At 39.7% G+C, this 15,272-nt stretch overlaps 1 protein-coding gene across 1 annotated transcript in view; it reads left to right on the top strand.

The window, feature by feature from the left end:
• FTO (FTO alpha-ketoglutarate dependent dioxygenase) overlaps positions 1-15,272 on the top strand; it is a 441,299-nt gene that overhangs the window by 109,872 nt on the left and 316,155 nt on the right. Inside the window, exon 2 of the mRNA XM_055145006.1 lies at positions 12,658-12,735. Coding sequence (XP_055000981.1) covers positions 12,658-12,735 — 78 coding nt within the window. The remainder of the gene's footprint in view (positions 1-12,657; positions 12,736-15,272) is intronic.

The raw sequence follows: 15,272 nt of genomic DNA, 5'->3' as shown, positions 1-15,272 counted from the left end.
CTCCTGGCAGTGCTTGGGGGACCATATGGGTTGCCGGGGATCGAACCCCGGTCGGCGGCGTGCAAGGCAAACGCCCTACCCTAGTCTGGCCCCTGACTGGTGTTTTTGTTCGTTTGTTTTGTTTTGCTTTTTGAGAATGCCAGCTCTCCTGCTTCCACTGCTGTGGTTGTGTTATTTTAATTGAAATCAGGAAATGTATTTTGTTTGTCTTTGTTGTTCTTTCTCAGGATCAATTTTGCTCTTTGGGGGCCTTTTATATTTCCATTAATGTTTTAGGAATTTTTTTTCCCCTACCATTGTGAAAAATGTCTTTGAAAATTTGATGTAAACTTTTCTTTTAGTACTTTTTTTTTTCCTGCACCCATAAGTTTTGGTATGTTGCATTTTCAATTTTGTCTGCTTGCACATATTTTTGAAAATCTCTTTTGTTACTTTGCTTGATCTACTTGTTGATTGTTCAGGAGTGTGTATTTTTGGTTAACTTTGCAAATAGTTGTCCAACTTTCCATCTGTTAGTGATTTTTCATTTCCTATCATTGTGGTGAAAATGATTTTTGGAATTATTTCAATCTTGAATTAGTCAGGACGTGTTTTGTGGGCTCACCTATGATCTGTCTGGATAATGTTCAGGTTGTGCATGTTCTACTGCTTTTGGATTGAGTGTTGTGTCCACGTCTATTAAGTCCATTTGGAGTAAATATGTAATTTGTATCTGTTTCCTCCGTGACTTTTTTTGCTGAATGAATTTATTATTGAAATGTGGTATTGAACTCTTACACTGTTGTGTTTTCTGTCTCTCTAGACACATCTGTTAGTTGTTGCTTGACTTGTTTAAGGGGTCAAGTATTGGTGCATATGAATTTATGATTGTTAGATAGTCTCTCAGTAAGCTGAGCCCTTTATCATTATATAATGGGCCTCTATCTCTTGGTACAGTATTTGATTTAAGGTTTCATTTAATACAGCTACCCTGCTCTCTTCTGGTTTCCCCTTGGCACGGACTGTGATTTTACATCAAAAATAGGGGCTGAAGTGATGGCACAGCAGTTAGAGCATTTGCCTTGCACACGCCACCCCCAGTTTGATCCCTGGCATCCCACATGTTCCCCCGAGCACCGCCAGGAGTGATTCCTGAGTTCATGAGCCAGGAGTAAACCCTGTGCATCGCCGGGTGTGACCCAAAAAACAAAAAAAAGAAAAAACAAAAACAAAAACAAAACAATGATATATTTTCAGGGGCTGGTACAGGGGGAGGGCATTTGCCTTGCAATGGATAACCTGGGTTCGAACCCCAGCTCCCCTGAACTCTGTCAGAGTAATCTTTAAATACAGAGCCAGGAGTAAGCCTTGGGCTCAGCTGAGTGTGGCCCAAAGACAATATTCATTTGCATTTAGACTGATTATTAATAAGTGGGGATTTACTAATGCAGTGTTTTTATTGTGATTTTATATTTATCTTACTGTCTTTGTGAATTAAAGTTTTATTAGGCTATACTTTATTTCCTTCTCTCCATGTTTATTTTATGATGTTTTCATTTTGTGGTGACTTTGAGGCTTAGAGATATGAGTATCTTAAACTAACAACTTGACTCATGCAAAAATCAAACCTTTTTTTAAATTTTATTTATTCATTTGTTTGTTTATTTATTTATTTATTTTTGCTTCTTTGGGGTCACACCCGGCGATGCACAGGGGTTAACTCCTGGCTCTGCTCTCAGGAATAACTCCTGGTGGTGCTTGGGGACCATGTTGGATGCTGGGAATTGAACCCGGGGTGGCTGCATGCAAGGCAAACACTCTACTCGCTGTGCTATCTCTCCAGCCTCTAAACCTTTTTTTTTTACCCTTATTATATTTATATTTCTGACACCTGGTTTTTCTACAGCTCATTAACAAATTATTTATTCAATTTGTTTATTTAAGATCAAGTAAGGTGCTTCATAGATGTCTGGCATATTCTTTACCACTAAGCCACATTCCTTACCCAATAGTTGTTATATTTTTAAAAACTTTTGTCCTTTAATCTGTTTTTACTAGAAATAACTGGTTAGTTTGTCACCACATATCAGTTTTAGAGTATTTTGAGTTTACTTGTGTTTTTAAATCAGTTTTTATTCTGTTAATTTCCTTATTTTTAAGATGAAAGAACTTATTTCTCTCTCCTTTTCTTTTTCACCTATCTTAGCAGGGAATGGAAGAACTTTAAGTATTTTTTTTTTTTGTAAGTTAAAGTTTTTTCATTTAAGATTTTTTTTTTTTTTAATTTTTTGTGGGGAAGGGCAGGGCTGGGGATGTGTTGGGCCACATCTAACTGTGCTCAGGATTTACTCCTGGCTCTGGGTTTAGGGATTACTCACCGAAGCTTTCATGGACCATATGTGGTACTGGTGATCCATCTTTCTAGTGTTGGCTGGATGTGAAGCAAGCATCTTACACACTGTACTATTTCGGTGGCCCAACTTTTATATTTCTATTGTAATAACTATTTCTGATTTTTGTATCATGCCATTTTCTCTCTGCAGAATGATCTCCCTTTATCACTTATTAAGTGAAGTTGAGTAACCTCTCCTACATAGTTCAAAAGTATCTGATTTTTTATTTGATTTTTGGAAAGTATTTTGGTGTAGTCAGACATGTTATCCATTGTGCTGGAGTGATATCACAGTGGTAGGGTGTTTGCCTTACATGCAGCTGACCTGGGTTTGATTCCTCCGCCCCTTTCGGAGAGCCCAGCAAGCTACCAGATGCTCTACCAGGAGCATGGCAGAACCTGGCAAGCTCCCATGGCGTATCCGATATGCCAAAAACAGTAACAACAAGTCTCACAATGGAGAGGTTACTGGTGCCCACTCGATCAAATCGATGAGCAACGGTATGACAGTGACAGTGACAGTGATATTTTGGTATAGTATGGAAACCTAGTTGGACAAATGCCATTTTTCTCAGTGGTTTTGAATGTTATCTATTTAACATTCTTTCAGATGACATTTGTTACTGTGTTTTACTCCTCTGCATATAATATGTCTTTAAGATTTTTTTCTCACACTGATTTTAAATAATTTAATTATAAAGTACCCAAGTGTTATCTGCTAATGTTTTTATGCTTAGAGTTCTTTGAATACCTTGAATTTGTGAATTTATGTATAGTTTTCATCACAGAAAAAAAAATCGGTCATCTTTTTTTCCTCCTTTTCCTTATCTATGGTCACGCCAGTGATGTGTCATACTGCTTAAAGACATTACAGCTCATTGGTGCTGTATTAATTTTTTGTTACTTTTTGAATACTTATCATTGCATGTCTGTGTATTTACCTTTTCTCTTTATCTAATTGACTTTCGATCCTGTCTAATAGGTATTCCATCTTAGTCATTATGGTTTTCCTCTCTAAAGTTGTTTCTTCTTGTGTCCCGTTCGATTTTTTTTTTAAATTTTATTAGTTCACCATGTGGAAAGTTACAAAGCTTTCAGGTTTAAGTCTCAGTCGTTCGATCTTTACCCAATGTTTAGAGATTATGAAATACATTATATCACAGCTTTTTATTATACTTGTGTACCAATTCTTTCATGTGTGCCATTCATGGGCCACCTTTGATTTTTCTCATATTATTTCCCCTTAAGTGTAGCCTCACTTGCTATGCTTTATTTATGTATGTATACATATATAGATATATAAATATATGGACTGGAGAGATAGTACAGTGGGTAGAGCGTTTGCCTTGCATGCGGTTGACCAGGGTTTGATTTCTCTGTCCCTCTCGGAGAGCCCGGCAAGCTACCGAAAGTATCCCACCCGCACGGCAGAGCCTGGCAAGCTACACATGGTGCATTCAATATGCCAGAAACAGTAACAGCAATCTCACAATGGAGACGTTACTGGTGCCCACTTGAGCAAATCGATGAACAATGGGACGACAGTGCTACAGTGCTATAGATATATATAGATATAATATAATGGAAGTTGTTTGATATTTTCTGTCTTGGTTTTAGGCTTTGTTAGGAAGGAATAGTGCAACAGTCTAGGCTCGAATTACTTTGTATCACCATGCAAAATTCTCCTGATCACCTTTCCCAGCGTTTTGTGATATGTGAAGTTTTATTTTCTGGTTGGATTTTTGGTCTATTGCAGCATAGCCTTGCATTTTTGGAAACTGGATAAGAAATGTTAAATTAAAAAAATACCTTTCGAAAGCACTGTGTTTGTAATCGTTATTTCTAATTAACAAATGGATGTTTTTTAAAGAAAATGTTCTAGGAGATTCTTTTGGGCCATAGCCAACAGTACTCAGGGCTAACTTTTGACTCTGTGTTCAGGGATCACTTCTGGCAATGCTCAGGAGACTGTATAGGGTACCAGGGATCAAATCCAGGTTGGCCTCAGACAAAGCAAGTGTGTTACCTGCTGTACTATCTCTATCTCTCTGCAGCCCCCACAAAACCGAACACTTTTTGAAGGATAAAATTCTCTTCAGGGTTTGTATGTAAGAGTATAGTGACAGCACAAATTTCATGGATTCGGAACATGAGTTACGTTTCTCTGATGATCAGTGGCTAGATCTTTTTGCATGTACTTTATTCTTCGTATGGGCTTTAGTTTGCAATGATAGTTATTTTTAGTAAGTGTAGTTCAATAAAGTCTTTACCTATAAAAATGTATATGGGGTATTTTAATATGCTGTAATTTGTGCAGATAAAAATATACTCAAGTTTTTATTGTTGGGAAGCTGGAGCGATAGCGCAGCGGGTAGGGTGTGTTTGCCTTGCACACGGTCAACCTGGGTTCGATTCCCAGCATCCCATATGGTCCCCTGAGTAGTGCTAGGGGTAATTCCTAAGTGCAAAGCCACGAGTGACCCCTGTGCATCACCAGGTGTGACCTAAAAAGCAAAAATAAAACAAAACATTTTTTTTTCTTGTTGGATTAATCTGTGATCTAAAGCATAATTTGATGGGCTACACACAGGTAACTTTATACTTAGTAAATAAAATTGCCCCTTTCCAAAGTGAATAAACAGTAATAACAACAAACAGTGATAACAATAAGGTATATTGGGAATTTTTATGTGATAGACAGGGTTTTTATATCACAGTGTCACTGTCATCCCATTGTTCATTGATTTGCTTGAGCGGGCACCAGTAACATCTTCATTTGTCCCAGCCCTGAGATTTTAGCAGCCTCTCCTTACTCGTCTTTCCCAATGATTAGAGGTTATTTCAGGGTCAGGGGAATGAGACCTGTTATTGTTACTGTATTTGGCATATTGAATACACCACAGGGAGCTTGCCACGCTCTTCCGTGTGGGCAAGATACTATCAGTAGCTTGCCAGGCTTAAAAAAAAAAAACAAAACTCAATCCTCCTTTAAACACAGTTATTTTAAAAGGAGCCTCCTTGCTCCTGCATTGTTTGCTTTTTTTCTAAATTATTTTATATATTTATTATTTTTTACATTGCCATGTATATTACTGCATTTACATCTCACACAGAGATAGAAATTTGTTTCAAATCAGAGTGGTAGTATTCACTTGAAAATAAAATTTGGCTTAGGGCTAGAGCAGTAGTACAGCAGGGAGGGCATTTGCCTTGCACACAGCCCACCCGGGTTCAATCCCTGGCATCCCATATGGTCCCCCAAGCACCGCCAGGAGTAATTCCTGAGTCCAAAGCCAGGAGTAACCCCTGAGCATGTCTGGGTATGACCCAAAAAGAAAAAAAAAAAAAAGAAAAAGCAGTTTGGCTTCCAAACTGCTGCTTTGCTATATAGATTCCTGCCTCCATTTTAATGTTATTTGCTGACACCTGCATAGTTTATAATTTGAAGAATGACACTGATACATATGATTTTTTTAAAATTTCATTTCCTAACACCCCATCAGACATTGAGTTCTTTACAGACTCATTTTACAGACTACTACCATATATATATAAGTATGTATTTCCTGCTTTATGTATTATATGTAATAGTATTAGATCAGAACCCATAAAATACATTGAGAAAGCATAGGCAGAACTTTCTGAGATACAGACCCAAAAATTGTTTCCAGTGATTTCATGCCATTGGCAAAGACAAAAATAAAGAAATGGAACTACTTAAAATTAAAAAGGGCTTACATGGCAATAGAAACTCAGGCTAAAATAAAACACCTCACTGAAAGGGAGAAAATATTTGTGCTTAGTATAGTAGATAATGGGCTAATATCCAAGATATTAGCACTCACTAAACTCAGCAGCAAAAACTTACTGACTTTTATCAAAGAATGGGAATTGTAGATGAACAGACCTTTCCCCAGAAAAGGGCATATAGTGTGCCAATAGAAATATGGGAAAATGCTCATTGCCACTTATTTTCAGGGAAATGCAAATCAAAAGGACAGTAGATACTATTTCACCTGAGCGAGAAATGACATATATCAAGCTGTACTATTATCTCCAAATTCTGTTTATTTTTATTTTCCCCTCCACTCCACTCATCCTTGTTCCTCTCTGCTGTCTTCCTCTTATCTTTCTTTGCAGGGGATTGAACCAGTGGTCACTTACGTGCAATGTATGTGCTTTACCACACACCTGCATATATAACATTTACATGTTTTCAACTGAGTATGGGAAAGTGAATACCCACTTGGTTGAAATGGTTGCATTTTTTTCCTTTTCATTTAAGGCAGACATACGTGTCTATACATATGTATTATACACTGTATACACTAGTATGAGATATTTATACTTCTTCAGGTTCAGATACTTCTTACTCATCTTCCTGGTGTTTGATGACCTGAGGGAAATCTCCCTTACTCACTCATGCCCTGCTTAGGGACTAACTAGGTCAATTTTCCCGCTTTTATGTGACGCCTTCAGAAGATCCAGTGATTATTTGTACTGAACAGCTTCTGCCCCTTCTGTAATTTACTTGTTAAGGAATATGCTAGCATTTCAAGGGTATAGCTTCTGAGGCTAAGGAGTTCCGTGGAACAGAGCACACACTTCATTTATGGGTGTGTCATATCCTTCATAATCATAATCCTGTTAATCTCTTTATGCAATTACTGTAAGACTCTCAAACCATATCTGTAGTTGACAGGATGTGCAAGGTGAGATACATCTTAACATTTCTCAGTGAGTCAGAGGCTTAGTGTTCACATTTCTGACATCCAGCTTGAAACCTCCTCCTGGCTTTAAGTTACAGTGTGCTTTATTCATTCATTTTTTTTTTCAGGTTTTAAATTGAGATTCTGTGGTTGACAGCGCTATTAATAATGGCTCCTCATGCACATCACCCCAACACCACACCCTTCTCCAGGTACTCCTGCCTCTCCCAAGGTGTTAAGTGGTTGTGTCCCCTTTGCTTACAGGACCTGTGGAGATGGCTCTCCACAGAGAAGGGTCTTTGTAAGCCCCTGCCACCAGGGAGCGTCAGCCTTTGCCCACCTCAGGCTTTCTCTGAGCCTCACTAGCAAAGCAGGCTACTGCAAGGCCTGGCTGTGTGGATTTAGCCGTTCCTCAGGTCAGGGGTCAGCATCTCACCAGACCTGTCAGTCAAAACTGGCGCCGTCACCCCCACCTCAGAACGCATTCTAATTTGTGTCTTTATCCCTGGCTGGCATTTGCCACAAAAAAATGGCCAGGGCTGTTCCCCTCATCCCTCCACTCTTTATTTTTTAGTTTCCCAAATAAATATTTCTTCTTCTCCAGTAAATAAATCTTTTATTTCCCAAATAAATATTTTACTATATATTGTGGAAGCGTATACTTTCTAAAACAAAACTCAAAATCCGATCATTCTCGTTTTTATACTTAATTTTATGTGAAGGGTATATGGTATGTTTGAGTTGATAATAGGCAGTATGTTGACTAGGCAGTATGCTTGAAAAATTAAAAAAGCAAAATGATATTAAGATGCTTCTCCTCAAGTCTGCTTTTCCACATGTTGCCTAAACAGATAATCTCTTTAGTCACAATCTCTTTCTTTCTTTCTTTCTTTCTTTCTTTCTTTCTTTCTTTCTTTCTTTCTTTCTTTCTTTCTTTCTTTCTTTCTTTCTTTCTTTCTTTCTTTCTTTCTTTCTTTCTTTTCTCTCTCTCTGTCTTTCTTTCTTTCTTTTCTCTCTCTCTGTCTTTCTGTCTTTCTTTCTCTTTCTTTCTTTCTTTCTTTCTTTCTTTCTTTCTTTCTTTCTTTCTTTCTTTCTTTCTTTCTCTCTCTCTTTCTTTCTTTTTTTCTTTCTTTCTTTCTCTCTCTCTCTCTCTTTCTTTCTTTCTTTCTTTCTTTCTTTCTTTCTTTCTTTCTTTCTTTCTTTCTCTCTCTTTCTTTCTTTCTCTCTCTCTTTCTTTCTTTCTTTCTTTCTTTCTTTCTTTCTTTCTTTCTTTCTTTCTTTCTTTCTTTCTTTCTTTCTTTCTTTCTTTCCTTCCTTCCTTCCTTCCTTCCTTCCTTCCTTCCTTCCTTCCTTCCTTCCTTCCTTCCTTCCTTCCTTCCTTCCTTCCTTCCTTCCTTCCTTTCTCTTTCGTTGGGCCACATCCAGCGGTGCTCAGAACGCATTCTTGACTCTACACTCAGGAATCACTTCTGGTGGTGCTCAGTGGACCATATGCCTTCTCCTTGACACTGTCTCTCCTGTCCCAGCCCTGGAGCTTTTAGATTTTTTTGTACTGGGGCTTAGGGACACCCCAAAGAGCTTTTAAATCTAATAGGGAGCTTCTTTGTTCTTGTTTATTGTTACATTTTTTGTGTGTGGATGAACCATACTTTTTGTAACTATCTTTTGTGAGTGGAGATTTAAATTTCCAACTTTTTGTTCAGTCCAAGTATAATCCATGTACCCCAAAATGCACTCTTTTAGATTGTGTAACGAATGGCCTTAATCTGATTTCAATTTTTGTTTTATAGTCATCTATGAGTAAACTTGCTAATACATTTTTCTGACCATGTTATAGGTAGATTCATAAAATTCATGATTAAAATTTGGATTGCTGGAACAAGTGGAACCTGTATTTAAAAATTAGTGTTCAGGGGTTGGAGTGATTGCACAGCGATTAGGGCGTTTGCCTTGCACATGGCCAACCTGGGTTCGATCCCCAGCATCCCATATGGTCCCCTGAGTACCGACAGGAGTAATTCCTGAGTACAAAGCAAGGAGTAACCCCTATGCATCGCCCAAAAAAGAAAAAAAATTGGTGTTCATTGTACTCCTTTGGTATTATAGTATTTTGCACTCCCAAAAACGAAGCATAAAAAAACTTGTTCTTTTCTATTGCCACACCAGGGCTATTTTTTTGAACCTGCCTTTTTATAAGGCAATTTTAATTTTAAGGAAAGTGTAATATTTGTATACTACTAATTTGATTTGATATACATTCTTGGTTGATACACCTGATAAACCTGACCAAAGTTTTCTTTCAGTTGAAAAAATATCAGTTTTGTAATTGATCATAAGTTGACCTGATTAGCTAATTGGTACCATTGAGGCTTGTCAGTTGTTTATGTACAGGGCCAGCGAGATAACTAGAGTGAGTGAGGTGCTGGCCTTGCACGCAGCTGACCGGGGTTTGATTCCCAGCACCACGTATGGCCCCTGTCTCAGCACTGCCCGGAGTGATCCCAGAGTACAGAGCTAGGAGCCTGCCCGGAGCACTGCCCGGACCGAGCTGATGTACGGAACTGATTTCATCTGTGCGTCGTAGTTGAGGTCATCATTTTCTGATCTCATTCCTCCCCTGCCGTGTAGAAACAGTGAGGCCCACAGGATTAAATTGGGCTTGGCAGTGCTGGCTGGGGATGTTTCCTTTTTATTTTTATTTCCTATTTTCTTGGGAAATTGGAAAAGAATCAAAGATGCCCAATACAGACTTAGTCATTAACCTAGAGGTGAAAGGTCACTTTAAAAAGTGCCAAGTTTTTTTTTGGGGGGGAGGGTATATCTCAAGTGATGGAGCACATTCCCCGCATGTGTGAGGCCCCAAGTTTTATTCCCGGAACTGTGGCTCCCCGCCCCCACTGCTGGGGCAGCCCAGGTGGCTCCTGAGCACTGCCTGACTGAAGCAGGCCCTACTGCTAGACTAGTAGCGGCTCCGCTGGCTGAGCCCAGGGGGTGTAGCTCCAGCTCCCCGCTCTGCCCCGAGCCCTGTGGGGTGGTCTCTGTAACAAAAGGACTGTGTCAGGAGGAGATCTTAATTTTCAAAGGTGTTTTGAGAGAGTGAAGAAACATCTTGATGCTATGCAGCGGTGTGCTTGGGACTTGGTTTGGCATTATTTCCCGAAAGAGTATCTTCCCTAGAAAGACCGAAAAGCTGTCTCCAGTAGCTTACCTAGACCTTAAGATTCTCTGTAGGAAACTGCAAGAAAAGATAAAGTCATGCAATATGTGGCTGCGCAGGTGGATCTGGAGAGCATCATGTTGAGTGAAAGCAGAGTAAGGGGAACTCACTCAGTATGATCTCGCTCATAGGTGGGCTATAAAGAAATCTTGGAGGAGAATATCGAATGCCCAGTGGCAATAGAAACGAAGAGCAGGAAACTTCTCTGCAGCAGGAAGCTCGGCACTGTGGCAGGGAGGGTTAGGGAGGGGAACGTTAGAGGACAAGGGGGAGGGGAAAGTGGCAGGCTCATGTGTACTCACAGTATACAGGTAAGAGATTTTGTGGGAGGCACATCCAAAAGAACAAAAGCAACCGGTGTTGGCGCGGATGTGGGGAGAAAGGGACTCTCCTTCACTGCTGGTGGGAATGCCGACTGGTTCAGCCCTTTTGAGAAACAGTATGGACGATTCTCAAAGAATTAGAAATTGAGCTCCCATTTGACCCAGCAATACCACTTCTGGGAATATATCCCGGAGATGCAAAAAAGTATAGTAAAAGTGACATCTGCACCTATATGTTCATTGCAGCACTGTTTACAATACCAGAATTTGGAAAAAACCCGAGTGCCCGAGAACAGATGACTGGTTAAAGAAACTTTGGTACATCTACACAATGGAATACTATGCAGCTGTTAGAAAAGATGAAGTCATGAAATTTTGCATATAGGTGGATCAACATGGAAAGTATCCTGTTAAGTGAAATGAGTCAAAAAGAGGAACAGACATAGAAAGATTGTACTCATTTGTGGAATATAAAGTAACAGAACAGGAGACTAACACCCAAGAATAGTAGAGATAAGTATCAAGAGGAGTACTCCACAGCTTGGAAGCTGACGTCACATGCTAGGTGAAGAAGCAGCTCTGATAGAGAAGGGATCACCAAGCAAAGGGTGCTAAGTGGGCCCATTAGGGATGGGAGATGCGTGCTGAAAATAGACTATAGACTGGACATGATGCCTACTTAATACCTCTGTAGCAAACCACAACACCCAAAAGGAGAGAGAGAGCAAAAGGGAATGCCCTGCCACAGAGGCGGGGTGGGGAGAAGGGGACAGGGGGTGGGGGGTGGAGGGAGGGATGCTGGGACCATCGGTGGTGGAAAATGGGCACTGGTGGAGAGATGGGTACTCGATCATTGTATGACTGAAATGCAAACATGAAAATTTGTAAGTCTGTAACTTTATCTCACGGTGATTCACTAATAAAAAAAAGATTTTGTGGGAGGGAAACTGGAGACATTGGTGTAGCAGAGTGGGCACTGCTGAAGGGATTGGTGTTTGAACAGTATACACCTGAAACTCAATAATAAATACCTTTGTAACTTTGAAATTCATGGTGATTCAATTAAAAAAGAAAAGTAACTACAAAAAAAAAGTTAAAAGAAAACTGTAATTGGCGGCTCAGAGAGTATAGCAGGTAGGACACTTACCTTGCACACCGTTGCCCTTGGTTCGATCCCAGTACTCCATATGGTCTCCCGAGCCCCACCAGGAATGACCCCCAAAATGAGAACTAAGAGTAATCCCTGAACATTGCTGGGTGTGCATCTCCCCCCCCAAAAAAAAAAGAAAAAGAAAAGAAAAAAGAAAGACTAAACTATAATTGGGAGACTCAAAAGGTGACTTTGGTAATGAAGTAACTCAGTTTATTCTGTGAAACTTAGAAAATAATTATAAATAATGCTTTATACAATGTTTAATTTGAATGTCACTGTCACTGTCATCCCATTGTTCATCGATTTGCTCTAGCGGGCACCAGTAATGTTTCCATTTTGAGACTTCTTGTTACTGTTTTTTGGCATATAACAAATATGCCACGGGTAGATTGCCAGGCTCTGTCGTGCGGTGAGATCCTCTCCGTAGCTTGCCAGGCTCTCCGAGAGGGGCGGAGGAATCGAACCAGGGTTGGCCAAGTGCAAGGCAAATGCCTTACTGCTGTGCTATGGCTCCAGCCTAATTTGAATGTATATAATTAATATATTTTAGAACTGGAAGTTGACTGATTTTTTATCTCCTAAACTTTACTTATTTATTTTGGTTTGGGGGCCACATCCAGCGATGTGGAGTAAACCAGGGTTTACTCCTGGTTCTGCATTCAGGAATTACTCCTTATGGTGCCAGCGGACCATATGGGATGTTGATGGAGGTTGAACCCAGCTTGGCTGCATGCAAGGAGTCACTCTGCCTGCTCCAACCCTGTTATCTCCTAAACTTTATATACTCAAATTGGTTTGATTTTTTTTTTAAGCCAATCTGGGACTGTCTTATTTTTTTGAGTCATTTTATGTTTTCATTTATAATCATTATTATCTTTAAACAGAAACGGAGACTTCTTGAAGAGCTTGAAGACACTTGGCTTCCTTATCTGACCCCCAAAGATGATGAATTTTATCAGCAGGTATGCTCTTTTAATATTTTTATCCATTGGAAATGATTTTAGTTTTAGCTGTGAGGCACCATGGTCTGCGTGGCTAAGTGAGAAGTGAAATGGTCTGATTTGACTATTCAGTGACCCACAGAGTACGTCGATTTCTTTGCAGTCTGCTTTCTGCGGTGTACTTAGTCCTTAACACAGTGAACTGATTTTACTTCCCTAAATTCCCATGTACTTTCGTTGTCTCTGCTCATTTTATTTCTTCGGCATTGAATTCCTGTTGCCCCTTATCCTGTCGACAAAATGGCTCAGTTTCTCAAGACTTTATTTACTAAAACCCCCTTGTGGAAGTGTCTTCGTTTTACCTTTCCTGCAGACTGAGTCAACTGCACTCTCCTTGTGCTTCTTGCGTCTTACAAAACCTCCTGCTGCACCTGTCACAGTGTACTGCAGGTAAGAGATTTCGGGGTGCTCTCCTTGAGCTAGTTGAGATTGCTGTGACCGAAGCCCAAACAGATTTACTGTGGCAAAAAAGCAGAGTTTGTTGACTGCGATGTCTAAACCACATGCCGAATCCAGCTTCTCAACGGGCATCTTCTGATCGTTGTTCTCATCTACTTCTTGAAAATCTTTCCTCTGTCTGGCTTTGTGTTGGTTCATTCAGGACACTGATGTGATGTGTAGTCTCTAGCCCTGAGGATCTTAGACAAAGGTGCTAATTTATTTTTTGAGATCTTATCAGACTCCTCCAGATGTAGGAGGAGTTTACAAATTGTAAACATGTACCTGTCCCTGAACATTTGTGGAACTAATTAGTTTTAGGTACTCAGAGAATTTTATATTTAGGGATTTTTTTTTGGCGGGGGGCTGGATCGATAGCACAGGGGGTAGGGCATTTGCCTTGCATGCAGGCTGATCCAGGCTGATTCCTCCACCCCTCTCGGAGAGCCTGGTAAACTACCGAGAGTATCTGTCCCACACGGGAGAGCCTGGCAAGCTCCTCGTGGCATATTCAGTCTGCCAAAAACAGTAACAAAGTCTCACAATGGAGACGTTACTGGTGCCCACTCAAGCAAATCGATGAGCAATGGGATGACAGTGATAGTGACAGTGACTTGTGTAGCTGATATGTCATCTTCATTGGTGGGAATTTCTGTGTTGCCTATTAGTTATAGCTCATGTGTCACCTTCTGATAATTTGGACACAGAGTCGCCACTTCCCTCTTACATGTCCCTGCAATACTTTATTTGTACCTTTCTTAGCACTTACCTCATGGCTTTCTAATGGATTTTATAAGCTGTCTCCCACCATCCTCTCTTCTTTGTGTAATGTTTGACATCTCATGTTTAGTTTGCTTGAATCAATGGGTGAGTGCACATGCATTTGTTAATTTAAAGAACAAATTACATAATAATGAGTTACATATGATTTGTCTTTTCTTTATACCCATTCAGTCCTTCCCTAGGTAAGTGGCATCTGGGAAGATTAGAAGGATTTATAAAGAAATAGATCGTTCTTGAGCGACAAGGTTTTTCTCCTTTGAGCTTTTTTTGTTTTCCAAATTATTTTCTCCCCTGTTCTTCTTTCTCCCCCGTAGCACCCCTGTTTTCCAAACCATCTTAAATGAACATGCACTCTTTTGTAATCAGGAAAAGGTTCTTCTTAAAAATACCCCGAGTACAGGCAGTGCACAAAAAAGTGCAGTCCGTTCTTGAATCCTTGCTAGTATTTTTGTAGATATAAACTTTTTGGCCTGTGATTACACACATTGTTAGAAAGCAGCTGCTGAGCCACTTCAGCTTTTATATTGGGAAAGTAGTACATGAAGAATTAAACACAAGGGGTTATCAGCCCTCTGCGCTCTGAAACAGCCTTACACTGGGGGATGAAAGGAAACTCACAGGCAAACAGAACAACTACCAAGGCTTCTCTTTTATCTTAGCAAGCCCCGTGACAAACCTGATACCAATATCTAATCATGTTAAGTGCACCTTACAATAAGGCTTAGTGCTTCAATAAAACCTTAGTAAAACAAATCTATTCTCTTAAAAGGTGAAGTGAAAATAGTTTTTAATGACACGAATAAAGGAAGTTTAAAACGAACACTGGGTTCATTACACAGGCTCTGTCTCCACAGAAATACCAAGCTAACTGCTAGTTGTTAAAACAAGACGTTTTGCAGCTTCCATTTTGAGCTTGTTTTTCAGACTAAATTTTCCCCACTGTGGTTTACAAAAAGTTGTTCATAATACAGTTATTACAGGTGTTCAGTATTCCAACCTCGTCTCACCACCAGTGTGACCTTCTCTCCACCATTATCCACATTTTCCCTACCACCCCTCAAGCCTTCCCCCTTTCACAAAATAATTATTTTATATTTCTTGTTATGGCTAAATGGCTCACAGAATTATCAAAACATACTTCAGTAAAAAAAATGTGTGAAAATTATGACATCTCACCAATGGGATCATTAAGTCCTTGTCTGAAGGTTTATTTAGCTTTTTGTTGCTAGTCGAGCCATCTATATTTAGTGTGCTCCTACTGGGATGTCAGTATTGTA

This window comes from Sorex araneus, chromosome 8 (assembly GCF_027595985.1).
Source record: "Sorex araneus isolate mSorAra2 chromosome 8, mSorAra2.pri, whole genome shotgun sequence".
NCBI classification, from domain to species: Eukaryota; Metazoa; Chordata; class Mammalia; order Eulipotyphla; family Soricidae; genus Sorex; species Sorex araneus.
Note: the sequence above shows the minus strand (reverse complement) of the source record. Positions and strands in the feature narration are given on the sequence as shown.